The sequence below is a fragment of the Elephantulus edwardii genome, unplaced genomic scaffold (genome assembly GCF_000299155.1).
Source record: "Elephantulus edwardii isolate Elephantulus edwardi_28Jun2011 unplaced genomic scaffold, EleEdw1.0 scaffold00075, whole genome shotgun sequence".
Taxonomy (NCBI): Eukaryota; Metazoa; Chordata; class Mammalia; order Macroscelidea; family Macroscelididae; genus Elephantulus; species Elephantulus edwardii.
This window is the reverse complement of record NW_006399825.1, coordinates 2,380,898-2,403,005: the sequence shown is the minus strand read 5'-3', so window position 1 is coordinate 2,403,005 and position 22,108 is coordinate 2,380,898. Positions and strand designations below refer to the sequence as shown.

Here is a 22,108-nt window from a genome sequence, read left to right as displayed (position 1 = left end):
TATTTTTAAATGGAAACATCGAATTTCATTATATTTAACCCAGATATTCTTTACCTATTTAAATATATATGTGTATTTCATTGCCACTGAGCTGACTCTCATTGGGTTTCCAAAGCTGTAATGAACATAGGAAGAAATCACTCATCGTTCTCCCTGGGATTCAAACCATTAGAGAAGTCAACTTTTAGGTTAGGCTGGTAGTACAACTCCCTACAGACTACTTATACACATATTGTCATCTCTCCTCTATCAGTCTGTTACTATGCTGAGAGTGACAAATTGAGGTAACTGGTGCTACATCAAAAAGGACATTTGAAAACCTGTTCTTAAGTAGAATGTTGTAACAGAATAATATCTATAGTCATACATGGAAAACTAACATGATTATTACACAAGCACACAAACCAACCACTAAACTAAAGATAGAGAACTGGAGAATTCTACCAATTTCTGTACTCTGGAATTGATCAAACACGATTGTACAAGACTGAACATGATTGAACAAGATACAGTGATAGTAACTGATGCCTAGAACAGAAACCTTGGAAACAAAGGAAATCTGATACCTGCAAAACATGGCCTTGGTGACAGAAATGAGGTCAGACCCTTGAGTAAAGTAGGTTTAAACTTCAAGGGTCGATTATTATACATGGATCCACCACCACCACCCACCAACTGTTATTATGGTGGAAAAGTTAAAAACAGAGAATACCAGAAAATGTTTACATGTTTTATTAACTATGTAAAGAATTCAACTGTGTGGATCATAATAAATTATGGGTAACTTTGGGAAAGGAGAAGAAATGAGGTCAGAGATCAAGAGATAGAATTTTATACAACCAATGACTTGTTCATTACAAATACCTTTACAAAAAAAATCCCCTAAAATATAAACGGTAATTATATACTTGGGCCTCACCTGGTGGGCTACAGAGGAATCAAACTGTATCTGTAGACAGAGATGGTGGAAAAGCTCAATAACAATAATCCAAACAGGGATAAGAGCCTACTGTGGGAGAGGCCATCAATTGTTTGTAAGCAAGTTCAAATTGGAGCTGAAGACAATGAAAACAAGTCAACAAGAGCCAAACAGAACATTGGATTTGAAAGCCTACCTGTGTTTAAGAAAATCTCAAGAATAGATTTGATGCATTGACTATTAACTATCAAGGATCATACAAATTAGGATGAGAACAAGTATATATGAAAAGGAAAACGCTCATTAACAATACAGGAAAGAAAGAAAAGACCAAAACAGATGTCAGAAGATGCTCAGAAACTTGACTTTCAATGTAGACAAGCTAAACCTAAAGGAAAAAATGTTCAAATAAGAAAGCTGTACAGAAAATTTCAAAGGGCAGTTCAAGAGATGAAGCAAAGTATTATGATGCAATCTGAAAAGTGCCATTAGAAGACCGAAGTGAAAGAACACACTTAGAAGTTCTCAAGCTGAAGAAAACTTCAAATCTCAAGTTCCAGTACTGAGGAATTCTATGGGCAAAATACTGAATGACAGAGGAAGTATCGAAAAAAGATGGAAAGAATATGCAGATCATTGTACCAAACTGAATAATGTACAAGACTATGTAGTCTATTAATATACCAAGCCTGAAAATTATTTCCTTCCTTGTTTCCTACTTATAAGGTGGTCTGTTTTATTAATCACTCCCTCCATTATTACTGATATTTTTAACATTTTAGTGATGGAAGATACTGATATACAAAGAGAGTGGACATTGAACTATTATTTCAGGAATCATTTGTCTTCAGACTGTCATTGTTCTACAGTCTTTTAGAGAGGTCCTTGATAGCAGACGTGCGCAAAGCAACATGTCTCCTGATCTCCTAACAGCAGGTAACAACAGTGTTGATTATGGATACAACTACAAAGAAATATACAGTTTCAATCGTTTCTCCATCTGTAATGATCCTGTTCAATTGTCTATTGGTAAAGACCTTTGTTTTCTTGATGTTGGGATATGCCATATTGGAAGCTAGAGTCTTTGATCTTCTATAGCAAAGTGTTTCAGATTCCCCTAACTTTCAATAAGCAAGATTGTGTCATCTGCATAAAGCAAGCTGTTGACAAGTTTTCCTCTGAACCTGATGCCACATTCTTCTTCATAGAGTCTAGCTTCATAAAGTAGTTGCTAAGAAAACAGATTTAATAGGTATGGAGAAAGGATACAACCCTAATGCAAACCTTTCCTGATTTTAATCCATGCAGTGTTCCCTTATTCTATTCAGATAACAGCGTCTTGGTCCAATTATAGATGTCATATGAGCACAATTAAATGTTCTTGGACTCCCATTCTTCTCAATGTTAGTCATCATTTGCTGTGATCCAAACATTCAAATGCCTTTGAATAGTTAAGAAAACATAAGAATCGGGAATTCTCCCATTTACCTATTACAAGACCAGATACAAATCCTTGAAATTTTCATTCTGTGCTTCATAAAGTATTAAACTATTTGTAGCCACAGTCTAGTGTGAACAGCTTTAGTTGAACTCCTCTATTTCCCCTGACTTCTAAACTCTCACATTTCAGCCTGATGCAGCTTACAATTCTTTCTTGAAGGACTCTCCCTGAGTCTCATCTATCATATGTACCATCAGGTCTCTCATGTCTCATACTCCATTCTCTCTAGTTTTTAAAATCCCTTTCTTATAAAAGGGAGCTCCCAGGGCACACAGGGTGCTACAGTGCTAATCCAAGAGCCACATTTCTCTGGCAGTTCAAATCCACCAACAAATCTGTGGGAGAAAGATGAGCAAATTCCTCTTGGGTGATTTGAAGCCTCAGAAACCCAATGGAAGGTCAGCAATGAGTCTGTGCTAAAGTTCTGATAAAAGAAAAAGGTGCTTTCATGCCAGAGTCCGCAGTGAGTTACACCGTTACCCAAAGGCCATGGGTGTTTGTCAATTCAAAAGATCAGCACTCTTCTTCCATGAAGAGATGCAGCCTTGGAAACCAGATGGAGGGTCACTACGAATAGGAATCGACTGAGTAGCAGTGAGTGTGATAAAAGAAATTTCTCTGTCACCTGTTTCTTGAGATGCTTGCATATCTTAGGGAAACTGTATTGCCCCTATGACAATAGTCTCTCCTTATTGAAATAACCCTTTCTATTTACTGCAGCAATCTGTTCAAACAAGTTCTCTTTATCTAACTTAAGATTTGTTGTGTTTGTCAGCATCTATCCATATGTATATGTTGTTGTTGCTTAGCTGTTGTTGAGTCAGCCCTTGGCTCATGGTGACCCCAAGAACAAATGTATAAAATGCTGTCGGGTCTTGTAAAATTCTTGTAACTCCTTGCATGTTGGGACATTTTAATCCAAAAGGTTGTCACTGATTTTCTGGGCAAATATCCTACCACTAAACAGCTAGTGTCCCCATATGTATACACACACACACACACACAAACTACACATAGTCATACATTCAATGAAATAAGCTCATTTCCTCATTTTATCTGTGTGGATCACAACAAATTGTGGCTAACCTTGAGAAGGCTGGCAATCCCAGGCCATTTAATTGTGCTCATGCAAAACCTATACTTGGACCAGGAAGCAGTAGTTAGAACAGAACAGGGAAATATAGCATGGTTCAGGATCAGAACAGGAGTACATCAAGGATGCATCCTATCTCCAAATCTTTTCAATCTATATGCACAGCAGATCATTTGGGAGGGTAGACTTTACTAGGAGGAATGTGGCATTAGGACTGGAGGAAGATGCATCAACAACCTGTGTTATATGTAAATGACACAACCTTGCTTGCTGAAACTGAAGAGGACCTGAAGTGTATGCTGTAGAAGGTCAAGGACTGTAGTCTTCAATTTGAATTCAATCTCAACATCAAGAAAATAAAGATTCTCACCAGTGGGCCAAATGACAGCTTCATGATAAAGAGAAGAGATTGATTGAGATTGTTAAAAACTTCATCTTGGTACTAGCAGTCAGGTAATAAAAAGAGGAATTGCATTGGGAAAGTCTGCTGTCAGAGACCTCTCTAGAGTACTGAAGGGCAATGATGTCAGTCTAGAGCCTTCGCCATTACTTGCTATGTGTCAGAGAGCTGGACAATGAGTAGGAATGACAGAAAAATAATCAATACTTTTGAGTTGTGGTGCTGGAGAAGAGTGTTGAACATATCATGGACTGCCAGGAGAAAAAAACAGAAAAGGCAAGGATTTTGAAGTTCCATTTCACATACTTTGGGCACGTGACCAGGAAGGATCAGTCCTTGGAGAGGGACATCATGCTTGGAAGGGTGGAGGGATAGAGCAGGATAGGAAGACCCAGGATGATGGACTGACACAGTAACTGAAGGAATGGGATTAGGTCTGTTGGAAACAATGAGATTGGCTCAGGATACGGCAGGATTCAGAGCTGTTGTACATAGATAGGGTCGCTATTAGTTGCAAGTGACTTGACAGTACATAACAACACCAAAATATCACTTTGTACTATTTGGAGATGTTGTTCTTTTGTGCTGTCGAATTGATGCAGCTAATAGAGAGAGCAGAACTGAACATAGGTTTCCCTAGGCTGAAGTTTTGGGAGGCCTCAAGGAGTGGCTGGTGGGTTAGAATTGCTCCTGTTTCAGTTAGTAGCTAAGCTTCTTCTAATTTGTGTTAGAAAGAACAAGACTCTACCAGCAGCCCCATGGGAGAAAGATGAGTGATCTTCTCTGTGATTTGCAGTCTCACCAAGCCAACTGAGGGTGCATTATGAATCAGTTCCAACTTTATGGCAATGAGGAGTAGTAATATCTTTTTCTCCAGTGAGTATCAAGTGTAAAAGAAAGGCCTATGTCTCTAAAACCTATGAGAAAGATATGAAATTAGAATGAAACATGTACTTATCGCATTTTTCTTTGCACTTATACTATTACATTACATAGCTGAAAGGCAGTTATCAAACTTAACCTTAGCTAAGACTCACCCTTAGACTATGAATCTGGACATAAAAAAAAAAAAACCAACAAATTTCCTCTAAAAATAATCTTGTCAGAAAATTAAGACATACTATAACCTCACAGGTTGGAGCCAAGTTCCTTGGTTTGTGATGTATCTATTCATTAGAATCCTGCCACTTTTGAATTATTCAGAATCATTATAAAATGCAGCTTTCATCTAAAAAAAAAAGTGTGCCTCTGAGAGATACTAAATTTAGTTCTTCTGGAGATAAAGTTAAGTAGTCTGTGCTTCCACTACCATGCCAGCAGCCTGGCTTTTATCTCTACTAAACCCACAGGCAGCACAGCTGGGATGCAGCCACCCAAGGCAGAATCCTAGACACCATGTAAGCAGCCAGCTTAATCCTAAGAAGCATTAGCATTCCAGCAAAACTGGCCTGTACTGTTGAAAAAGAGCTATTTCATACAACATTAAAATTACTATGTTATTGTTGTAATGAGCCATTTAGTCACCTTGTTGTTGTTGTTGCTGCTGTTGTTTACCACAGAGTCGGAACAACCCGTAGCTGGCCCTCCGGTAGGTTTTCAGAGGTAGTAATTGCAAGGCAGGAGAGTGCCCAGTCTTCTCCCATGGAGCAGCTGGTGGCTTCAAACCAGGCGCCTTTAGGATTGAAGAGCAATTTCTTGCCACTAAGCCATCAGAGCCATTTAGTCATAACGAACCTAAAACAGCCAATCAGAACCTTTCCCTGTCCTGGGCCATCCTACAATTTGCAATATGCTCAACCTCACTGTTACAGTCACTGCGTTAATTCACATTTTTGAGGGTCTTCCTCTCTTTTTCTGACTCTCCACCGTTCTCAGCATGACGTCTTCTTCCAAGGATCCACCCCTCCTGACAACTTGCCTAAAGTAAGTCAGGTGAAGTTGTATCATTCTTGCCTCTAAGGAACACTTCTTCTTTATTACTATCATTATTGTTGTGTGTTGTCAAGTAGGAACTGACTCATAGTTGACCCTCAAGCACAGTTTCAGAGGCTGTAACTCTCATGGGAGAAGACGGTCCATCTTTCTCTTGTGGGAAAGCTGGTGGCTTCAAACTACCTGCCTCTGGATCTTTACTCACCAGGCCAAGTACATCTAAAATTTAAAATAATTGTTTTTCTTTTCCCCCAAAGCAAACATAGCTATTTTTACATATGCATATATACAATTTTCTAATAATTCTGAATAACCTTCTGTATCTTTCCAGCTTTCAGTAGCAAAAATCTCTTGCCAGCCAAGCTTACAGCATCCTCCTTGATAGCTTACAAGCTGTCAACTGGATTTTATGGATACACACACCACCAAATGCTACCACAGATCAATTTGTAGAAAGTAGGAGATTAAATTCACTTGTAATTAACAATATGACTCATGACTAGATTTGATATGGCAACAAATTAGCTCTGATGCTAATGAAAGGTAATTAAATAAAAGAGGCAGGAATGTTAGTATTCCCTGGGCCATGTTGAAGGACATCCAGCACATCTTTATTTAGATTGGTTTTCTTCTCACCATTATTTGCAGATTGTTTTGGCAACAATGCTCAAGTATCAAGATACACAGCAAGGTTTTGGAATTTGTGAAAGATTAAACATATTTACTCTTGGCTCAACCAGTACTTCCTCATGAAAGACTTCCCTGACCTTTCCGACTAGGTCAAATCCCTGTCACATATTCTTACTGCCTTGCAACATCATCTCAGAGCTTTTTCTCTTCTTCATTTTAAATTGATTTTAATGAAAGTCTACAGAGACTTTAGGTATCCATTCATTCATTGTTGCACTTTTCTCCCTGCCTCCCCCCACAATTTTTATTTCTTTTTGAAAAGTAAAAGAAAATATTCGCAACTACAATCCCAGAGGGGCACGGTTCAAATCCACCAGATGCTCTGCCGGGGAAGGAGGGGAAATCTCCTCCTGTACCAGTCAGATCTGATTTGACGGTACACGCACACAAAAATAATAAAATAAAAAAAAATTTTAAAAAAAAGAAAATATTCTTTCACTGTTATTCAGTCCCTCCCCACAAGTCCAGTCCACTATGTTACCTTCGTTATGGACTCCTGTCATAACAATAATATCTAATCATATATTACTTTTAAACAGTTCTCTCCCTCATCTGTTTCAGTGCAGTATATATTATTTATCCCCTCTTTCTCAGTCTCCCCCCAACCCCTACGTCAGTCCTCTTTTATAACAGTGGCATTATGCCGTATTTGTCTTTTTGTGACTGAGATATTTCACTCAGCATAATGTCCTCCCAGGTCACCCACTTTGTGTAATTTTTCATGAGTTCCTTGATTCTCAGTGTTACATAGTATTCCATTGTGAGAATATACCAGAGCTTCTCTATCCATTCATTTGTTGATGGGCACTTGAGTTGTTTCTAACTCTTTGCTATTGTGAACAAAGCCAAAATAAACACAGGTTTGCATGCATCTGTTTGGGTAGCAGGTCTGGTTTCTTTAGGGTAAATTCCCAGTAGTGAAATTGCTGGGTCTAATGGTATTTCTATTTGCAACTTTTTGAGAAAGTGCCATACAGCCTTCCATAGTGGTTGTACCATTTTACACTCCCACCAACAGTGAATAACAGTTCCAGTTTCTCCACAACCATGCCAGCATTTGTTGTTTGCTGTTCTGTTAAATTTTGCTAGTCTTACTGGGGTGAGATGATATTGCATAGTTGTTTTGATTTGCATCTCTCTTAGAGCTAAGTATTTTGAACATTTCTTCATATGCTTGTTTGTCATCTGAATGTCTTCTTTGCTGAAGTGTCTGTTCATTGAGGTGAAAAACTTAACCTATTATTTGATTGATAGATTACTGCTTCCTTGACTCTACAATCCATTTCATGAGACCAAGAAGGGGAGGTTTTATTAACCACCAGACAGCTCTGCACAAAACCTAGCATTACTGTTATTGTTGTTGTTAGGTGCCATTGAGTTAATAACCCTGTGAACATCTGAACTCTGCCTTCTCCTATGCCATCCTCATACTACTTGATTTATTAGAGCCCACGGTGGCAGTCACTGTGTCAATCCACCTGGTTGAGGGGCTTCCTGTCCTCTGTAACCTCGCAGCCCTCCCAGCATCATGTTCCTCTCCAAGGAATAGCTCCTTCTAGCAACGTGCCTAACGTATGTGAAGTGAAGCCTCATCATCTTTGCCTTCAAAGAACTCTCTGGCTACACTCTCTCCAAGACTTATTTGTTGGTTCTTTTGGCTGTCCATGGGGTATTCAGTGCTCATCTCCAGAAACATAGCTCAAAGGCATCAATTCTTCTTCTGTCATCCTTATTCATTCACTCTCCGATACACAGCAAGTGATTAGAAAGACCATATGCAACCAAATGCACCTCTGTCCTCAAATTGACATCATTACTCCTCAAAAACTTGGAAAGGTCCCCAACTGCAGACTTTCCCAGTACAGTACTTCTCCTTTATTCCTGACTGCCAACAGTGGATCCAAGTAAGATAGGGTTAATAATTTCAATCTTTTCTCCATTTATCATGACGTTACCCATTAGTCCATTGTTAAGAATCTTTGTTTTCTTGACATTAAGATGTAACCCATATTGAAGGCTATATTTTCTTTTGTCTTCTGCTACGGTGCTTCAAGTTCTCCTCATTTTCAGCAACAAGGTTGTGTCATCCGCATAAAACAGATTGATGAGTCTTCCTCTGGTGCTGATGTCACACTCCTCTTCACAGAGTTGTCTTCAGTGCAGCTTGAACTTCACACGTCACTTTTTTTTCCTCAAAAACTTTGCTCAGCATACAGAATGAATAGGTATGGAGAGAGAATACAACCCTGGCACACTCCCTTCTTCATTTTAAACCATGTAGTTTTCCCTTGCTCTATCTGTACAACAGCCTCCTGGTCTAGGTATAGGTTTTGCATGAGCACAATTAACTGCTCTGGGATTCCTACTCTTTTCAATATTGGCCACAACTTGTTACGATCCACTAGTCAAATGTCCTTGCAGAGTCGACCCTCTGGTATTCCTTACTTTCAGCCAGGATCCATATGACATCAGCAATGATATCCCTGGTACCACGGCCTCTTTTAAATCCTGCTTGAACTTCTGGCAGTTTCCTATCTATCTACTATTCTAGCCACTTTTTAATGATCTTCAGCAGTATTTTGCTTACGTATGCTATTGTTTTATAGTTTCCACACTCTGTTGGATCACCTTTCTCGGGATTGGGAACAAATATGGACCTCTTCCATTTCCTGGCATAGACTGGGAAGCACGTTCAGTCATTTGAAAGATGTCAATTCAAATTTTTTGCCAATTGTCTTCAGTGAAGCTTGAACTTCACCCTTCATTATTATTATTGACTTCTTATTATACAGTGTTTCCTGAAATATTTCATTGTCAGTCAATTCTTTTTGGTACAGTGATTCTGTGTATTCCCTCTATCTTATTTTGATGCTTCCTGGATCATTGAAGATTTTGCTGCTAGCACCTCTAAATATTGCAACCAAGGCCGGAGTGTTTTTCAGTTCTACCTAGCTCTTCACTTTTCCTTCTCCGACTCTAGCTCTGCACATCCTGTTACAATAATTTGCTTTGTCTTCTCAAGCAGTTCCTTGAAATCTTCTGTTCAACTCTTCTACTTCAACATCTCTTTCCTTAGTTTTGGCTTCTCGATGCTTTACTGCAATTTTCAGGGTCTCTTCTGACATCAATTTTGTTTTTTCCTTTCTCTTCTGTCTTTATAGCGATCTTTGGCTCTCTTCATGGATGATACCTCTCATGTCATCCCACAACTCATCTGTTCTTCAATCACTGATGTTAAATGCTTCAAAACTATCCTTAAAATGATTTTTAAATTAAGATAGGAAAGACTTAAGATCATATTTTAGTTCTTGTGAACTTGTTTTTATTTTCTTCAGCCTCAATTTGAATTTGCCCATGAGTAACTGATGGTTTGTTCCACAGTCAGTACCTGGCCTGATTTGAATTGCTGACATATGCATGCATACTATCCATACACATACACAGAAGACCTTCATACATATACACAACAGTTAAAGCCAAAGAGAAGGAAATTGAAAACTTGTACTGAATTTTACAGATTGAAATTGACCAAACATGCAGTCAAGATGCATTAATGATAACTGGTGACTTTAATGCAAAAGTTGGAAACAGTAAAGAAGGACAGTCAGAAAGTATAGACTTAGTAACAGAAACAAGGCCAGAAAATAGAGTGATCAAGTTTTGTATATTCAATGACTTATTCATCACAAATGCGCTTTTACCACACTTAGGGTATCTTAAAATAGAATCAAGTCACCAGGCAACTGGTTTGCTTTATATTTTTTAAATGTAATTCTCTGAGGTAAGGAAACTGATGTTAGTAGAGATCAGTATCTGAGAGGAGGTTCTATGTACCCTTCTCTCCTGAAGTCAGGCTGGATATTTTGGCTTGGTTTGCTTTGAATGGGAGAGAGTTAAGCAGCAAGTGAGTATAAGCTTGAAAGATGAATTTTAAAATCTATTTGTGTCTGCCATGGACATATCTTTACTTTCTACATCTTACACTTCAGGTATGTTGCTAGGAGGGGCTAATCCTTGTCAAAGGACATCATGATTGGAAAGGTAGAGAGTCAGTGAAAGAGATGAAGACTCTCAATATGATGAATTGACACAGTGACTGCAGCTATGGGCTCATTTCGGAAATGATGAGGATGGCTCAGGACAGGATAGGGTTCAGATTCACTGTTCATAGGGTCACTGTGAGTCATATTCGACTCAAGAGCACCCAACAACAACAACATGGACATATAATGTAAGCAAAAATAATCTATTGCTTTAAGCCATGAAGATTCTGGTGGGTTTGTTATTAAAGTACACAGCCTGTTCTGATTGATTTAAAAGCACAGAAATAAAAGGAAAATGACTCAAGACCACAGAGTTAGAAAGTAACTGGCTCTAGAGTCTGTACTCTTAACTGTTTTGCTTCTTGATTATTATTAATATCAATATTAAGAGTGATTTGTTATTACTGCATTATTTCATTTGTTGGGGTTTGAGTTAAGGAAAAATCTAATCTCCCCCCAGTCCTGCTGCAAAGGCAGCTAGCGATGGGTAGATGTACCATTGGAGGGCAGCATGGATGACATTTGGCATGGTCTCTCTTGACAGTGGCCTTAGATACATGCCAATCATGATTTCCAGAAGAGTCTACTTTGGTCTCTCAACAGGGTTTTACAGAATGATTGAAAGTATCTGTGTCTATTTTGTAGTTGAGGTTGATCCTTTTCTTCTCTCACTCAGTCCTTAAAAGATGCATTCCCTTTCCTCATACTTCATGTCTTCTTTTTGTCTCCTATCTCTCATCTGTCAAATAAGTAGAACATCAAATGTTTTAGCAAACTTGGTTAGGAAGAAACAAGCACTTATTTGTCAGTTGGTTGTACTCTGGTGGCTTATATGTTACTATATTGTTGGAAGCTATGCCGTTAGTATTTCAAAATACCAGGAGGATGAAATCATCCATGATGAGCAGGTTTCACAAAGCTTCCAGACTAAGGTATAGCAGGAAGAAAGGCTGAGTTATAGACTTCCAAAAATAGCTAATGAGAGTCTTATGGATGATGACAGAATATAGCTCAATATATTGTTGAAAGAAGATGACTATACTAGGTTGGAGGCAACCAAAATGCACAGATGCTACAAGATGGTTCATGGGTGAGCTCAATAATAATGACCTTGAAGATCATATAGGAGGATATAGTGTTTCGTTCTGTAGTATATGAGATCCTAAAGAATCAGAACTGATTCCACAGCAGCTAAACAGCAACAAATTAAGACACCACATTGGGACACTGACATTCAAGAATTCCCATTATGTAACAAGATTCCCCAGAACAATGAAGGCATGAAACTTGAGGATTGTATAGGGAATATCATCATCCAAGGAAGAGAAGTGAGTTTCTTCAGCCTTGTCTATTCACAAGGAAAAGAAAATGTTACCGAGATAAAAGTAGAAGGAGAAAAGCGTAAGGAGTGAAAAAAATTTAGAAAGGTAAATGAAAAATGATTGATCATATATACTTCAATGTAAATCTATAAAAATATTCATATGTTATTGCACATGCTGTAATGCTTTAAGGGATCAGCTGAAAATCTACCTAGAAATAGTATAGATACCTATCACTTAACAGGAGTGACCACTGAAGAAGAAATAGAATATTTATTCAGTAATCATTCAACTAATAATCAATGAAAGTTATGAATAAATTTTTAAAAAGTCTACTTCTTAGCCCTTTTATTTCTCCTGAAATGGTTTGATCATCTATTTCACGTATTTTTTTCCTTTATAATACAAAATCTACAAATTTTATTTCTCTAATATTATTTTCACATATCTCCATGTAAAAATTATCTAGCCTGGTGACATTTGTTTCTTCATTACATTTTTAAAAATAATTTAAAAAATAATACATATAGTGAAATGTAGTTTCTTACAACAGGTAACAGTCTAAACAAAGAAATGCCTATTCAGAAATCTGGTTAAAAATCTGGACTTGGTGTTAATATTAATTACACTGTTATGGACTATGACTACCTTTCAAATCAAGCTTTCAGGATGTTTTTGTACTTAAAAAGCCAAATCATCCTGTATGGAGTCTAAGACTTTAAATTAATTCTACTTCATAGCAATTTTGTTCAGTGACATAATTTGCTATCTACCAGAATCTCTTTAAAACTGTTGTGTCACAAAAATAGTAACAATTTACTACAATAGGTTATCTAAGTGGAAGTATAGTATTCCTTTCTAAATAGCCTTGAAGAGCAGTAAAGGTCCTAGTATAAGATTTCAATATTATGTTAATGTTGTTGTTGTGTACCGTAGAGTCAGAACCGACCCATAGCTGATCCTCTGGTGAGTTTTCAGAGGCAGTTAATCACACAGGAGGAGATTACCCATCCTTCTCCCGTGGAGCAGCTGGTGGCCTTGAACCATGTACCTTCAGGATTACAGCACAGCTCCTTGCCATTAGGCCACCCCCAGAACTCCCTAATCAAGAAAAACTCATTTCTGAAAAATGTCATGGGGAGAGGGAGGGGGAAGTTGGCAGGAATGTTTAATGTGTGGATGTGGAATGTGATAGAATTATCTTTATGTAATGACTTTTTCCAAGGGATATGTAAGGCTGTGCCATTAAGACACATGTTAATATATCACTTCAAATACACACAGTGGCTGTTTAAGGATTACAATTTTGTGTACAATTCGGACAGAAAAGAGGGGAGAGAGAAGAAATGGGTTAGAGTTGAAAATGGACATACAGGAAAAGTGCGGGGAAACTCAAATGTCTACCAAGCAAATTTCGATTCTGGACTCACACTTCTAGGGCCAGGCTGATTCAGGCTACTTGCTGGATTTTAAGTACTAATCACTGGTTTGGAAAGTGGAGCACTATAATCATAATTCATATTTATTACAACTCAAAGTTATTAATCTTTCTCTATGAAAGCTTTTCCAACTTCTTTGTCATTTATTAATACCAAATCAATGTAATGATGAATTGCAGAAAATACATAAAGATTTTAGCTTTCAGCCTCAACTCATTTTGCCTCTAGACCAATGTCCCTTTCCACCACTCTCTCCTGTAAACATTCATTTCCCCAGAGAGCATATATCTCATTTTCTCCAGTTCCTTCTGTACTCATCAGGAACTATCTTGGAATGAAATAGTTTTGGATACATGAATCCACATATTCATCAACTATTCGTCAATTCCCATCCCTTCTCCCCCATAGGACGAGGAGTACTTGTCAAGTGTATGAAAACCATTTTTCCACAAGCCCCCTTCATCTTGATAGCTGATCCTTGCCATTGCCTATTACTAATTGAACCAGTTGTAAGCACTGTAGTGACATACACCAATGAAAAATAATTAAAAGACTCTCTTGTTGCTAGGTGCCAGTGAGTAGAGTATGACTCATAGCAAACTATGAACAACAGATCTAAACCCTGTCCTGTCCTGTGCCGTCCTCAAGACTCTATGACACACTCGAACTCATTGCTGCAGTCACTGTGTCAATCCACCTGGTTGAGGGTTTTCCTCTCCTCTACTGACCCTCCACCTTTCCAAGCATAGTGTCCTTCTCCAAGGAAGTGTCCTTCTCTCATAGCAACAGGCTCAAAGTATGTGAGACACAGCTTTACCATCCTTGCCTCCAAGGAGCACTCTGGCTACACTTTCTTCAAGATATACTTGTTTGTTCTTTTGGCCATTCATGGGTCATTCACTATCCTTCTCCAATATCACAGTTCAAAGGCATCAATTCTTCTTTGGTCATCTTTATTCATTGTCCAACCCTCAGATATATAGCAAGTGATAATAGACCATGCTCTAAATCAGACACACCTTAGACCTCAAACTAACATCACTGTTCCTCAATAATTTGGAGAAGTCCCTGACTGCATACTTTCTGAGTACAATATGTCTCATGCCTCCTGGTGCCAAGTAAAATATTTCAGAAAGTAATAAAATGACTCTAAGGATCTCTGAAAATCAAAGAGAACCTTGAAGAATCCATCAAGAACTAATACAACTATAGATTCAAGATATAAGCATAAGGAAGAAGTGTTACAGAAATAGGTTCAGAGCAGTACTACATTGGCTGATATTTACAAGTAGATTTCCAGATCTTTCTTACTGGTCCATTTTAGTTTGGAAGCATCACAGAACCCTATTTAGCATCACAGGTTCCAAGACAAAATTGTTGGGTTCAAACTCCAGCTCCACCATTTACCAGCTCGATATCTTTGCTTAACAAACACACCCTTTCTATGTCTCAGTTTTTGCATATGAAAAAACAAAATTCTAAAAGTACTGCATTATTATGAGTACTAAACTATTAATTCATGTAAACCTTATAACACAGAGCCTGATACAGAATGGTTAAAGCAATTATTATTATTGTCTGTTCCTGATTCCATTATTCCCCTTGCATCACATGCCAAGAATAAATTATTCTGTCTAAATAAATTTTCCTTTCACATAAGAAATTAGAAAAGTGGCACCTTTACTTAAAAATTCATTTAGAGCAGAAAGCAAATTATAATCTGAAGAATATGGTTTCCAAGTCTATTCTATGTAAGACTATATCTTTGCAAGAGACATTGTTCTTAAATAATCATAAATGTCCCCAGATATTCTGTTGTTTGAGTTTATTCCAAGTCACTAGCCTTAGAACCTTACTCAGCAACATTTACTGTTACTCCTTCCACTAAAAGGATATCCATATCACCTTGCACAGATGTGTTCAGGAAGCAAAAACACACAAGAGCAAATACCAGACAATGGAACTAGTTCTCACACACTGTGCTCTCCTCTGTCTCTGCTGCAAACTTCATTGTTCTATTAAAGGTGAAAAGCTTTGTCTAAGAGCATGAACTAGTAATCAAGCCACGGGATACTTAAAAATCCAAACCAAAAGGCTTAACCACAGATGCTTCTCTCTGCATGTTAGAGAGATGAGGTGGAGAAAAAGTCAAGGAAAAGGGAGGAAGCTAAATATTTCATGCACCTTCAATACTGTCATGTTCCAAGCAAAACTCTCGGTTGCCTTATTGAGTTTTCTTCCTTTCAAGCCTTCTTTTGCTCCCAGATTATGAAGTTCTTCATGGAATTCCATTCCTTTAAAAAGAGAATATATAAGAATCACTTTATATATTTCAGAAAGTAGATATTTTCATCATAGAAATGATATTAGTAAAAATACAATCATCTGTCACTGTCCTGTCATTATTTCTAAATTCCCAAATTGAATTCTCACTGCCATTGGGTTTATCCTCACTAAATGTCTACCCTTAGAAGAAAATCAACAACAGCCAATGTATTTGGCCAAGTTACATTTTAAAATATAGACAAAGACATTGAGGGTTGTGAAGCAAATTCTTCTCACAAATTACATCTATTTTATTTGTCTTTTTCTGGTTTTCATACAAGATGGCATGATGTGTGAATAGTGAGTGTACAATTCTTAATTTTTTTTTAAACTCAACTACATAGTTTGGTAGTAGAGGACATAGGTCCCACAGATACACAAGTTAATAGATAATTAAAGTGGATCAAAAAAAATTTTTTAAACACCAACAATATTCTTGGGGGGGGGGAGGAATCTTTCTGACTTGGGAATCAAAAATCATTCTAAATCATTCATTCAAGCTAGCTTGAATATTATTAAAATGTCCCCATCATTCATTTCTTCAGCCATTGTTTTATCACCCTGGGGCTAGAAAACATGTCTGGATAGGTCATTCCTGTTTTGGAAAGTTATGAGTGAAAGCTATCAAGTCAAAATATCTCTCTGTGGAACTTCTGCTCCCAGGTAATAGTTGAACCCTCATCAATAAGCATTTTTCCAATCCACCATCCTTTAAAGTATGTGAAAATATTATTCAGAACCTTGAAACTTCTCTGGTTTAACCATCCCTATTTTGACATGTTCTGGCTTACCAATGTCTCCTCTAAAGGATGACAGGGCCCCTGTTGGACATCTTCCTATAGTTGAGCCACACAGGGAACCTGCATTGTAAGCAAGATGGGCTTAAAGTAGCCTGCCACCCTTTTTCCTAGTTACTTTATCTTAATTGACAGTGTCAAGTACATTTTTTTTTCCTGGTGCCATCTCACACCAGCGCTGTCTAACATAAAAAGACAATATAGCATAAGGTGAAGAACATAATTTCATAAATCTCAATTAGTTACTGAAACTCTCCAGGCTTCAGTTTCCTCAATAGTGACATGATGTTAATGGGAGTATTTACCATATGGAATATGGAGAAGACCAAGTTAACACATGCATAGTTCATTTAAAGAGGTACCTGGTTTTCACTCTTGTGCTACTAGTCAACTCATACATATAGCCTACTTACTGGTAAGTCAGTTCCAAGCATCACTTAAATTGACTAGTATAGGTTCAAAAGTAAGCTTCTCCACATGTGGAAGTGGAATCTTGGGTATTAACTTATCAATGTGGAATCTCAGATTCCTTGTCTATAAATAATTAGGAATAATAATGACTACTTTGCTGTAATCAGGATTTAGTAAGATAGTATGTTAAGTATATCAGTGTGTGTGTGTGTGTGCGCGCGCGCGTGCGCGCGCTCCCCTTCTAGTTTGATGAGTGGAGCAGCTGGATTCTACAAAGGTGTGTATTCTGTTTTGTTTTCAGTCAAACATTCTTCTAAGTGGTATAGCACTGGTCTGTCAATTTTCTGTACAGAGGTAACTCGTAGTTGCTGTGATGGTAAACACTGTGACACTGATGTGTCAAATGTGATAATGGTGGACAGTGTTTGGTGGAGCTCCCAAATTAAAACAGGTTTGGAAGCAAGAATAGCATCCATTTCTGAAATAGCTTGCCTCCAGAAACTTTAGGAACTTAGAGAAACGATGAAGGTTACATGTGTTCAGGACTTTCATTCATAGAGTCACTATGAGTTGTTTTCGACTCAACAGCACTTAATAAAAACTATACACACACACACACACAGTGTATGTGTCCTGCATATCATATATATAATCAAGAAATGGTTTCTGATGTTATTTTTTGCATGTGTATAATCAAGTACATGAAATGCACATGAAAGTTAATATGAACAGGTGTGCCTTTAAAGATACGTAACCCATCTGATCCTGAAAAAAAAGAATAAATCTTACATGAGGATTGGTAATAGAGAAATTCAGGAAGGTCAGTGGAATTTTGGCTCAAACTAGAAAAGTGAAGTAGGTCTTAAGGGGCACTGTGGAACCATGATTTCCCTATCTGTAGAAAATGTTTTCACTAGATTCCTCAACTAAAGTAGATTCAGTATGAATATATGAAAAACTGATATAATTTGCACTTACTCACATGAAAAAGAAGTAATTTTTTAAAATATATTCAGAAACCTCCATTACTTAAAACATCATCAGTTTCCACATTACCTTCACCCATGCTTTTACTTAGATTTCAGCAAAGACTTTAGTGTATTTCAAATAATTAAGCCATAGAATAAAAATATTTTAATGTTTTTTTAAAAAGCACAGATCTCAGAAGAAATATCTGCCTAGAATTATCATCATAGTTTTCAAACAAAATAGGAAAATATTTTACCTGTTTTCTGACACTGCACAATCTTCTCATGGACTGTGTCTGCCATTTCTATGAGAACCCGGTTCTCTTGGATCATCTGTCACAAAATAAATATAAGAAAGTAGTTGTCAGAAATCTTCAAAATGTTCCCTGAGAAGATGAGATATAAAGAGAGACATATGTGATGCTGCCAGTGATGGGGCACCGAGATCACAATCACATGCGCTAAGGGAGGGAGGGGTAATCTCTGCTCCAGCTTCCCCTCTATTTCAACACTGCAGCTTGAGTCACCTTCCTTACGACTGCTCCAGCTATGGGACGTACTTGACACAGAGTGGGTGCCAAATAACTAACTGAGGGATAAAATGAATCTTCATTATTTAAGTGCACATCTAATTTCTTCCTCCACGAGCACAGGGATTCACCATCCCTTACTCCTGAGTTCTCCAAGAACAAGGTAGATGGCAAGGTGGGGGGGGGGCGGGGAACAGGAATCATCTACTGAGATGCTAACAAACTACTGAATGTATCAGTGAGGTTGGCAGCTTGGATTTAAGTGGCCCAAAGAAGGCGGAGAACTGCTTCTCCCTGAAGCTGAGCTGAACTAGCAAGAAGACTAGAAGTCAGAGCCAGGATCTGGGGAGAACTTATAAACAGCAACACTGAAATGTTCCTGCATACCACATTTAAGTAGAAAGGATGTAGGTTCCAAAAATAAGTAATAAACTGAGTGAAGAGAGCGGAAATAAGATAATGGTTTTGCTCATGAAGTCCAGTGGCAGTTGTGTCGGAAGAAGTGGAGAAGATCATCATTTTCCTGAGGTAAAGCAGCTGTGTTCAGAAAAAAACTGAATAACAGCCGTCCTTTAGAAATGCACAGAGTCAAAAAGGTAACCAAAAGGCAAACAAACAATTCCTAAATTTTCAGCTACTCTTCTTCTACTTTCAATAATTGCCTTATTTTATCTGTAAATTCTATCCTCATATATGTCTGTTTCGGGGATCTAAAGGCAGTTCAAGGTGGAATCCAGAGCGGACATAAAGTTCTCAAGTAGAACATTTCCCTGCTATTCCACGAACAGATACTGTTGAACAGATTGTGAACTTGTGCAATCACTTACAAATGTAAAACCATTTATGATTACAAGTATTCAGATAGTAAAGAAGGTTAACATCAATACGAGTGGAGGCTCAAGGTGTAGAAGAAAGCTCTGATAATCTACTTAATAGCAATGGTCCATTAAAAACCCAGTTGTTGTTGTTGCTGTTGTTGTTGTATGCCGTCGAGTCAGAAACGACCCATACCTGACCCTCTTGAGGGTTTTCAGAGGCAGTTAATGGCACAGGAGGAGGTTGCCCATGCTTCTCCTGTGGAGCAGTTTAGTGCTCAAACCACGTTTCTTCGGGATTGCAGTGCAGCTTCTTGCCACTAGGCCACCAGAGCAGGGTTGCTGTGTCAAGAGTTGACTCCAAGGCACCTGGCTATAACATCTTCCATCTTATTTACAATAATGCTATTCTGGTTTTCACAGTCAATTTTCAATTATAAAGAGCTGTAGAGAAAATAAGTCATGTGGCTGAAATGTACTAATAATTCCAAATCCCATTTATAAACACAATTTCAACTTTGCCTCCCAGATAAATAATTGATTTAATTAGTGGAGGGCAGAGAGAGGGGGCTTGAATTTTATCCACTTCCTTAGTCTCCAGATGCACATGAAATAAAAAGTGCAAAAGCAGAGAAGAAAAGGTGAGAAGCATGTCCTCAGATAATCCACCAGCCAAGTACCACTGGCTTTACCCAATCAATAAAATCCGGCAGGGACCTGCTTTACATATCATGTCTCAGCCTGAGCTCCCAGTTGCCTTGGCCTGTTGTAATAATACAAAGAGCTTTTTCTTTGGTTCTGTCACATGAATATCTCCTAATGGATCTTATTTCATTGTCATGGCTTTGTAGCTAAAAGAATAGAGAACTTATCCAGATAAAAGTTAGCATTGCTTTATGCATTATCCGTGTTTTAAACAGCAGTGTGCGAAGTTGTCAGTTAAGATCAAAAACATTTCCTTTTTTAAAAAAAGGAAGCTTTACTTAAGGGAACAGTAACACTTTTATTCAGAAATGGATGAAATTATCTATCCTCTGTTGGTGGGAGTGGGGGGGAGTTCTTCAAGCTATTCTGAATAAATTAATTTATTGCTTAGTATCATTGCAGAATCAGTGTCACAATTTACTGATACTAATAATATGATATTTCTTCTTATCAAGGCTTGGAAATCTTTCATAAATTTTCATTTTTTCCTTATCATTTTAGAACCACAGAACTTTTTTGTGCTTAGAATCATAAGGGCTATTATGACTACTCCATTTTATAAACAAGAAAACTGAGTCAAATATTGGCTTGCTGAAAGCTACATAGCCATTCAGTGAACAAATTCAGACTGGAACCAAAGAACTGATGAGGCACAGATACTAATATTATATTAAAATGTAAAGTGTGTATAGCAAATACAAATTGTTGGAAATGGAGAATTCATTAGGTAAAGGATCATGAAAATAATTTTTCTCCCAAACTGACTCTCTCTTCAAGTATAATCAAAACATATATCAGCTGTTTTAAATATTTTTTTTGCCTGTAAAGAAATATACTTAAATACATTGCTTTTTAGGAAAAAGTTAGAAACTTTAGACAGACTATAATTTGAGCATATATGAGCCAATTATAAAGTCAATCTATTCTGGACCTATTTTCACTCTCCCTTTAAGAAATTTTTCATTTATTTCTTGCCTTTCTTCTAATTAAAACACTGCTTTAGTTCTTTGGTTCTATAAGTGTCTAACTACATACAGTTCACCTAAAATAATACTTGGATTTCATTCAGTTCATTTTCAACCTGATTGCTGCTTCATATATGTATTTGTTAACTCAAATACAGATCATTTTTAAGCTTGAAAATTTCTTAAAATTGTTAAACCAACAGATAAAAGCACCATTAACAGATTAACACCCTTTGTTTTTAAGCAAAGTCAACATTACAAGACTGGTAAAACTCTTCGTGAACAGGAACGAAGACAGATCAGGGTATTTACAAGCTCACTGAAAATTCACTGCCTTTTGATGCGTATCTGTACTGGGACTAGCTCTGAGCCACATTTCCATGCCTGATTTATGGGTGTATGAAACAAGAGTGCTGACACAGAGCAGGTCAAAGGACCTTTGTCTCCACAGTCATGGCAGTGACAGGATCACCTTCACTGAACTGTTTTCTATATTCAAAGACCATCTTAAATCTCCCATCCCCCACTTGTCTTATATCCCCTCCAAAAAACGCCAGCTATACTTTAAGAATCATTATAAATACTTGTCTTTATTCAGCTGTGATTCTATCCTAACCAGTTAATAAAACATCAGGGTGACCAGCCTTCATAAATCTTCTGCAGAATCTCCAAGTCAACTTGACTAACTTCATTATGTTTAATTAAAAAGGGACTTCAGAAAGAATGCACATAAAACAACTATGAGATATCATCTCACCCAGGTCAGAATAGCAAAATTTAACAGAACAGCAAGCAACAAATGTTGGCGAGGTTGTGGAGAAATTGGAACCCTGATTCACTGTTGGTGGGAGTGTAAAATGGTACAACCACTGTGGAAGGCAGTATAGCGCTTTCTCAAAAAGTTGCAAATAGAGATACCATTTGACCCAGCAATTCCACTACTGGGAATATACCCCAAAGAGACCATAACTGACATCCAAGCAGATATATGCACACCCACGTTTATTGCAGCTTTGTTCACAATGCAAGAAGTTGGAAACAACCTAAGTGCCTATCAACAAATGAGTAGATAGAGAAGCTGTGGTATATTCACACAATGGAATACTATGCTGCATTGAAAAACAAGGAACTCATGCAATATTATTCAAAATGAGTGACCCTGGAGGATATTATGCTGACTGAGGTATCTCAGTCACAAAAGGACAAATACGGCATGGTGCCACTGTTGTAAAACAAGATGGACCTTGGGGTTG

General features: G+C 37.6%; 1 protein-coding gene across 1 annotated transcript in view; it reads right to left on the bottom strand.

The window, feature by feature from the left end:
- PLCL1 (phospholipase C-like 1) overlaps positions 1-22,108 on the bottom strand; it is a 405,823-nt gene that overhangs the window by 36,673 nt on the left and 347,042 nt on the right. Inside the window, exons 4-5 of the mRNA XM_006889069.1 lie at positions 18,098-18,173; positions 15,524-15,633 (exon numbers count right to left, since the gene is read on the bottom strand). Of these exons, the coding sequence (XP_006889131.1) occupies positions 15,524-15,633; positions 18,098-18,173 (186 nt within the window). The remainder of the gene's footprint in view (positions 1-15,523; positions 15,634-18,097; positions 18,174-22,108) is intronic.